The sequence below is a fragment of the Arachis ipaensis genome, chromosome B07 (assembly GCF_000816755.2).
Source record: "Arachis ipaensis cultivar K30076 chromosome B07, Araip1.1, whole genome shotgun sequence".
Classification (NCBI taxonomy): domain Eukaryota; kingdom Viridiplantae; phylum Streptophyta; class Magnoliopsida; order Fabales; family Fabaceae; genus Arachis; species Arachis ipaensis.
The window spans coordinates 104,345,621-104,354,128 of record NC_029791.2 but is presented as its reverse complement, the minus strand read 5'-3'; the positions used below and the strand labels follow the sequence as shown (position 1 = coordinate 104,354,128).

Sequence of the window (8,508 nt, the reverse complement as noted above, 5' to 3'; positions counted from 1 at the left end):
AAAGACTAATATTAGATAATTAATTTTTTTTCAGTTAATATTAACTAATCTTTTTAAAAATATTTTATTTATTTTAAATTTTAAATTCTAAATTATAAAATTTTAATCTTAACTAAATCCTAAATTAAAAACTTAAATATTAAAACTAGTTAACGATAACAAACTAAAAGTTGATTCATGTACTTTTATGGTAGAAAAATATGACCACTTTGAATGCTCTTCTATAATATACATACATATTAGAGTGCCCCTATACATATATAGTTAGATAGATTGTATGTCTTAGTTATTGTTGATCCATTGATCTCCTTGAACTAAGAGACAAGATTAGGATCATCACTTTAGTTAGTCTAGTTTGTTGAGTCATAATTTATGTGATTGCATTGTAAGTATATAGGTATATTATATCTTTAAGAAACTTTGCCTCCTTTTTCAGACAAGTAGCAAAGGCAAAGGCTTTGCATGTGTATATTATTGGGGTTTAGGCTTTGCATTTGTATTATATGATGACTAATTTATTACAGTACGTTTATATTTTCCTTTTACCATTGCAATTAAAAAGCATGATACATTAATGGTCTTGTTGAAGTTGAAATTTTGGTCTTCTCTACATCTCCAAAGCATTAATAACTTTTGTTGGAACTGTTTTATTTATACCATGATTAATTCAGCAAACATAGCCCATCAACAAACGTTCATGAATATTTATAGCTAGTATATCTAAGACTCAGTCATCATCTCGCAACTATTTTTAAGAAATGAAATGGAAGGAAAAGAATCAAGCAGTATAAAAGATTAATAATGATTTTAGTAATGATTAGTAAGTACAATCTAATAAGGATGCTGAAAATAACACAAGGCTTTCTACTAGTTACCTAAACAAACTCAATATAGAAGAATGATTATTATATTGATTCGATCATATAAAAGTTGCATGCATGAAATTAACAGAAAAGGAAGGAAAATGAATAACTAAAAGAAAGTAGAAGGGACGACGATGATTTTAGGGTCGGTAACAGTGAGGTTTGCACATATGGTGACAGTCATAAAGACAAGGTCCTCCGCAATGAAGAGGGCACTCCAATCTCATCCCCTGGCATCGTGTTCTTGCCATGCATTCTGCATACTCTCCAATCCTATAATCTTTCTTATTTTCAGATATGCCCTTCCTCTTCAGCTTATTGCTACCATGCCTTGTTCGTCCCCCTCCACAACCCCATTTCCACCATCCACCACCACCTCCTCCTCCTCCTCCTCCTCCACCACCACCACCACCGCCTCCACCTCCGCTGCCTCCCCCTCTTCCTCTATAATACCAACTACTACCTTTGACAACTTTGTTCTCGGAACTAGTGTTGTGCTTTCCCTGAGTAGAGTTATTAGTTACGAAAGTGGCATTATTGCTTTGCCTGGGAGCAGTGTCATTTTTTAGCTCGACACCTTTAAGACCCACAAATACAAATAACAGAAAGAGAAGCAGAGGAGAATTTCTCAAAGTGAACGCCATAAGAACAAGAATGTTTTTGCATATGACGGGTGCCGTCTCCTTCAAGCTCATGTGCGTGTATATATAGTAGTAGTCGTAGTTGTGGATGGTGCATGTTGTCCCAATGTGCGTCCCTACCTAACCAGATCTATAACAATTAAGATTAATATATAGTATAAGCACGAAATTAAGGAACATGCCTTTATCCACACTTTGTCCCCACCACTTACTGATAATGACATAAATGCTAAGTGTATAGTAGTAAGTTAGTAAGTAAGTAGTGTGACACTAACATCGGTTGTCCCCATAGCTCTCTCAACAAACCCTGTAGGGACCTGTCTTGGCTTTGTCTATTACCTCATTTTTTAGTGAACTCATTCAAACTAATAAATTTTTATATATCTTACAAGGTGGACTCTAAATCATACTTTTTTCTGCTTAAATTATTGATATTTTAATTTTATTATAAAAAATTTGATTGATCCGATCAAATAAAACTAGGCCATCTACATTTCAAATTAAAAAAATGCTTTTGGCAGCATGCAGTGAACATTGATGAATTACTAAAAGCACTGTAATTTATTATAAATTAAAAGAAGAAAGGTAGAATACCAAACACAAGACGCAGGACCAGATTACTCTTTGTATCAAGCATTATGATTTATGAAACTTTTGCCACAATCTAGCTATATTCAAGCATGACTCTATACTTTATATAAAAGCATGAGTTCAGTCGTCATAGATACTCACCGCGAAGGTAATCACTGTGAGGACCAAATGGTTAGTTTTAAGTCTTATTCAACAGGAAATTGGAACACAGCACAGAAGTTCTCTACCAAAAGTGCTCACTTTCTATCTTATGCCTAATGTTAGTTATGCCATAGCGGGACACTAGGCTTCAATGCCTGGAATTTTGTCTGCTCTCAAGGTCTCTCCTTAATTAATTTTCTCATGAGTTTGACTGTTTGAGAAACATTTACTATAACTACATATATATTCCTTAATTTTCTTTTGTGGTACAAAATATTCCTTTTTTTTTTCAAAATAAAATATTCACGTTAAGAATTATGAATTCAAACAGCTTTTGAATATTGAGCCAAAATATTATTATTGTTAAATTGTTATAGGTTGTTTATTGGACATTCTAGAAGATTTTTGGACCGCTGCAATATTTATTATTTTGTGTCACAGACACAGGTTCTTGATATAAGAGTATGGAAATGTCATATTAAAAAATTTGAAAATGAAACACCCTCTAAATAGATGCAAACAATGTTTGATTCAATTCAAAAAACATGTGACTCGAGAAAGATTTTTTTCAAAAAGAAGAGTAGTATGATGATATGAATATGGGAATGCCAAACTAAAAATAACTTGTGTTAATAACTTAATATTGTTAAATTCGTTTAAGTTATTTATTGGATATTTCAGAAGACTTTAGTAAGCTGTGATACACACTGATACTCATTAGTCGTCTAATACCATTCACATTTCACCATGTTGATTTGGTCAATAAGATTACAATAACTGTATATACGATAGTGGCGAAATTAAATTAGTGAATGATTAACCTCTTGAATCAACTACCTGTACTTACATATTTAACATATTTAAAACAAATTAAATAACATACTTAACACTCCAGGCAATTCACTTAACGCTATCATGCATCACCAATGTGCTGGTTGGTATTTGATAATTGACTAGCATCTCCTTCGTATTTATGTCCAACCCAGCGTCGTAAGTTACTATTGCTTGACCTTTACGCCTACGAATCTATAGAACAACGTATAATACAAGACCTAGTCCTCCTAATGTGGCTTAGTGGGGATGGTTGTGGAAGATCGAAGATGTGTTGCTGCATATACCATCCATACCATATTGGTACCCGAATCACTTGCAACGCACATGCCTCCCACCATCATCCACGTGAAACCCAGTATCAAGCTAAAGAACCACAACAAATAAACTAACTAAATAAAAATCTTAAGTATATCTCTCTAATTAGCACCTTTAGTTGTATTGTATTCCTATAGGTCATAGCTAATTGATATAATATGCCGATCCAGAATTAACATAGGGGATTTGTGAATACAAATCGTAATAATCTCATCATGATCAAATTAAGGCTGGCAAATAGACGACAAATGCTATAAAACAGAGAAATGATGGTACTATGGTAAGACAAACTTCAAAAAGAATAATACATTATGACCATTTTTCAATTGCCTCCTAACCCCCTTTCAATAGGAAGTTCGGGATCTTTTAGCTTCCAATCTTGTCAGCTATCTCCACACACTTAATGACACAACATTATTATTCCTTCTAATCGTACTAACATAACCTGCTCCGATCCACCAACAAACATTGCTAGCCACACCACTCTTTAGTGTTTATCCGTATATAGGGAGTATCCAAGAGAGAAAATTATATTGATATTAGTCTGTTAACAAAGCAGCAGAAGAGTGGAAGAGAAAAAGGAAAGAAAATGCAAGCTAGCTCGCTGTACTCTTCTGCCCCTGGGGGCTTTCAGGTTCATTTCTGAAAATAGAGTTATAATTGTCCAATTCAAGGTACTTAAGTATATTCCGTGTCTCCTGCAGGTAGCTAGCGTGGCCTTCTATCAATTGTGTCACATCAATCTGCAAAGTAACAAAAGAAGATGGCAACTTTAACCAATACAATGTAAAACAGTTCAACCAAATATAGGAATAGGATTGAAAAATCTTACATTCTCCATCCCTGGAACATCAACAGGTTGGATTCCAGCTAGTCCTTGAGAAAGCAAACTATGCACACAAAATTTATTTCAAATATAGGTCTAGTCAAATCTATATAAAAGGACAAGTAGGAACTAACATTTTGCAATATATAGTATGCAGCATAATGAATGGTAATTAGCATGACTTGGCGTAAATCATGTAGAGAACCTGTACCTGGCACGAAAAGTTACACCTAGTGTCCAGTCATTCTTAGAGTAAGCGTTCACAAACCTTCCAGCTACCATCTGCATGTGGGTTGGATCACTGAATACTTAATAAAAAGTTAATAGATGGAGATTTAAAAATAGGTTGTAGGGATGTTATAGCTGGGTACCTTTCTAGCTGCCTCCCAATTTTCATCTTTAATTGAGATGGGTGCTCCAAGGATAACAACCCTTTCCACTAGTCCGGCTGTATAAGTTAGCACAGTATGAAGGTTTCATAAACCAAAAAATAATCTAATTTTCCAATACATAAGAAAACCAAGAGATGATGATATTCCAGACTACCATTGTCTCCTTCGGCCTCAGCCAAACATTGGAGACACTTGAAAATGACGCGGGCTCCCAATGAAAAACCTACTAGTGTCACAGGCCTGGACCATAAATAGAAAGCTACAAAATATATCGGATTATACAATGAGGCAATAGCATAATCAATTTTTTTGCTGTAACATTAGCTGGTGTTACCTGTTTCCCTGCAAGCCTTTCAGCAAGACATCAGCAAGCACCTTACCCGCCTTGTCTGATCTGTTCCAACAAAGAAGATTACCAGGTTAAATATGATGTAAAAATTTTAAAGAATCAAAAGAAGTTAATTCACAATTCACAAGATCAGATCACTAGCGGAAAGTAATTACACCAAGATATTAAGGAGATTTTTTTAACCTAAATAAAAGAAACAATTTCCTCAGGCGAAGACAAATTTATCAAAGAAGATGAATGGACCAGAATAGATCAGTAGATACAGATATGATGAAACCATAATATTGAATCGTTAAGATCATGAGTACCGCTAGAAGCCTATAACTGAAAATTCAAAGCAACTGAGCCTCTGTCCTTGTAAAAATTTTCTAGGCTAACTGTGTGTGCTGTTTTTGAACAGCCATCGCGGCATTTCTATACGCATGAATATATTTTATCTATTGACAGAAGTGTTACAACCAAGAAACATAACCAACCTATCCACTGCAATTGCCCATCTGCTGTCTATAAAATCAAATGCAGTAACTAAAGTTGCAGGCCACGCTAATGCTGACACAAGGGTACTTAATACTGTCAGCATGGCACCATCTTTCATCAACTCAAGCATAATTTCTACAATATTGACCAGTAAATACTTTCAATTAGAATATATCAAATATATTTGACTCTTAAGTAAAAAATAAAATAAAAGACAGGGTTCAACAGAGCTACTTGATCTGATCCAGTCCTGGATGGCAGTGCTTAGTGCAATCAAAATTTGCGACTCATATTGAAGCACATACCTACACAGACAGGATATTAAATACAGCAACTGAAATATTGAAAATGAAACTATTAACTTAAAGCACACGGGATTTTAAATTCCTCTGAAATAACATTTAGTAAAATTAATAGTTAATTAGATTAAAGGTATTGGATATAGAAGGTCATCGTATGCTTTTGCATGTCTATAAACATCTAGTTCTTGTGGAATAATTTTTCCTCACCTCTCCATGTTATTGCAGTAGCCTTCCCAAGGTTCTACAAAATCTTTTTCCTGAAACGCAAGCCCTGAAATGAAGATTCCTACTGCTAGACGCTGAAATTGAAAATTTTAACAATCATAGTCCTGTAGTGATATAAAGTTGAATATCCTGCTTGGTTAAGAGTGATGTAAATTATAAAGACTTTTGGAACTTACACCCTGATGAATGTCTCCAATTTCTTTCAACTCAAATTCCTCAAGACTTCCAATTCTTGTTGCCATCTTACTACCAGTAAGGCCAGCTCCAGCAGCTGAGATACAAAATAATCTTAAAAGCATATCAATTAGCATTTATCTTGCAGTGAAAAACCTGCCAAAGCCTCTACAGCACAATAAGAGGCAGATGTTTTATGAAGTTAAGTAAAGATTGGATATAAGCTTGAGCATTTTGACCGTATTTCTTCCTCACCTCCAAATGATGCAGCAACTGCTACTGATCCAGCAGCAGATCCTGTAGCAGTTGCTGCTGCAGCAAAACCACCAGTTCCAATGGCAGGAACAATAGTGCCCAGTGTAGGAGCCAAAGCAGTTAATCCATGGGCAATTGCTGGGGCAGCCAAGCCTGTCACATTATTCACATCAACACTTAAGAAGCCGATACTATCTCATTCTTGGGTTAGATAAAGATACTTATGAGATACAGATGCAGACATACCACCGGTTATAGCCATTAAGGTTCCTCCTGTTAAAGCAGCTGCTCCAATAATACCTCCACGCTTCCATTTATCCCAGTTGGTTTCTGCTTCTACAGTTTCTTCCTCCTTATCTCCTCCTTTAATCGCTGAATTCATTACTGAATAAACAACCATTGACTCCATTGCTTCCTACAAAACATTATGATTAAGTTTGTGATTAGACAATAGAGTTCTCTCCAACAACCGCTTTGTTAAAACCACCAAACCATAGACATACAGGTATCAAAGCACACAGACCATTTCATTCCACTTGACACCGAGCCATAAAGCAAGCAACCGCAAAGCAACACGGTGACGAGCATCATACCCCTGCCTTGCACGACAGCAGTTCTTGTCATCCTTAGCAATATCTGCTACACAAGCTGAAAGAAGTGCATAAAGAACTGTCACTTTCCTCTGGTAACTGATAAGGGTTGCCTCCTCCAAAGGTTCTTCAAAAACATCATTTTCAAGTGCAAGGGAAGCTTCTTTCTTCTGAGGCACCAGAACTGAGCTCTCGATGGTTTCATGACGTGGCTGAGCAACCACAGCAGATGATTCTGTCGGAGCATTGCTTGAATCTCCTTGGTTTCCATTTTTCAACTCATGGCTTCCACGTTCTGCGCCTGAAGAATCAGCATCAGTTTCCTTGCTTTCAACTGTGATATCAAGAACCTTGGCCAATGCAGCTTCTTTAGCCAGTCTTTCTGAAGAAGCTGCATCACCTTCCTCGGACAGTAGTTTCAAGAACTGAAACAAAGTCATATAACTATCCTTTTTAACATTTCATTTTCAGTAATATTATTATTATTATTATATGAACAAGGAATGAAAATGCCGATTGAGAAAAATCAAACAAAATCAATACAGGCCTTCGCCCTACCTATCACTATAACATGATTTGTGGTTTCTTTCTCTTCATGAATGTTTACCTGTATATCCATTTTGGCATTTTCTTTCTACATAGCGACAAATCGAATTCGTTCTACAAACAAAGAGATAACAACGGATAGTGAAACTGTAGAAGAGAAAAGAATGAATGAGCGACTTACAGCTCCAACGTGATCCCTGACTTGAGGAGAAGAACCAGCAGTTTCCTTTAGGCCACACCACGCTTGGTCATCCACTCCGAGAAACCTGTTAATTTTATCAACCTATCATTGAAATTTCAAAGATTCTTAATGCGTTAACTTTGATGAGATGAGTGGAATTGAATTGATTACCTAAACACTGGGAAGAGCAAACCACGCTTATCGTGGATCCAAAGGTCAGAATCGTCGGAAACAGAAGCCTTGGCGGAGGCGGGGCTAGTAGCATCACCGTCGGCATCGGCGTGAGGAGTATCGGGAGTTTGAGATTGATGGATCTGAGAGTGGTGAAGTGCGAGAGCAAACAGAGCAGCAGCTGCGTATCTCTGAGTAGGCAACAAGATAGAAGAGGTTTCATCCATCGCATTAACCGGTAGTTAGAATTTTCATGGCGAAGGAGAATGAATGAATAGCTATGCTTATTGGATTTTTGTTTGGATGTTGGATCATTAGAACGAAAAATAAAAGAGCTGCGAGCTCCTTTACTTGTTCAAACTTCAAAATCGGAGGGGTTATTTCCTCTCGCGCCAGCGGGAAACGCGACCAACACGTGAAGTACTCTGCTCAATTTATGACTTATATTCTTCAATCAATTTCTTAAATAAATAAAAAAAAAAACACTATGGATATTGGATAGTGAAAAGTATGGTTGATTTCTTTCAACATGGAAAGAAATTTGGAGTTACATGTTGGAATAGATGTGTATGAAGTAATTACACTGGCGTTAGAACAAAATGCAGGTTGTGATATGATTTTTTTTTTCTTTTTCT

The 8,508-nt window shown here is 36.0% G+C and overlaps 2 protein-coding genes across 5 annotated transcripts; both read right to left on the bottom strand.

Moving 5' to 3' along the window:
- On the bottom strand, window positions 789-1,573 carry LOC107608422 (dormancy-associated protein 2). Its single transcript, XM_016310213.2, has one exon. The coding sequence runs from the start codon at window positions 1,556-1,558 to the stop codon at window positions 1,004-1,006; it is 555 nt and encodes a 184-aa protein (XP_016165699.2). The 5' UTR covers window positions 1,559-1,573; the 3' UTR covers window positions 789-1,003.
- LOC107610143 (transmembrane and coiled-coil domain-containing protein 4-like) lies at window positions 3,534-8,460 on the bottom strand. Of its 4 annotated transcripts, XM_021106121.1 has the most exons (16): window positions 7,874-8,459; window positions 7,703-7,787; window positions 6,909-7,400; window positions 6,632-6,800; window positions 6,452-6,538; window positions 6,386-6,403; window positions 6,133-6,227; window positions 5,939-6,030; window positions 5,664-5,734; window positions 5,429-5,564; window positions 4,938-4,997; window positions 4,758-4,843; window positions 4,583-4,659; window positions 4,423-4,493; window positions 4,218-4,275; window positions 3,534-4,128 (listed from the first exon to the last, which is right to left on the bottom strand). In XM_021106121.1, the coding sequence occupies exons 1-16, from the start codon at window positions 8,098-8,100 to the stop codon at window positions 3,982-3,984; spliced, it is 1,971 nt and encodes a 656-aa protein (XP_020961780.1). In that variant the 5' UTR covers window positions 8,101-8,459; the 3' UTR covers window positions 3,534-3,981. The 4 variants fall into 4 exon arrangements, 2 of the variants coding, with proteins under 2 accessions (XP_020961780.1, XP_016167713.1); XM_016312227.2 differs by having other exon boundaries at window positions 6,386-6,538; window positions 7,874-8,457; XR_002350237.1 differs by lacking the exons at window positions 3,534-4,128; window positions 4,758-4,843 and having other exon boundaries at window positions 6,386-6,538; window positions 7,874-8,460.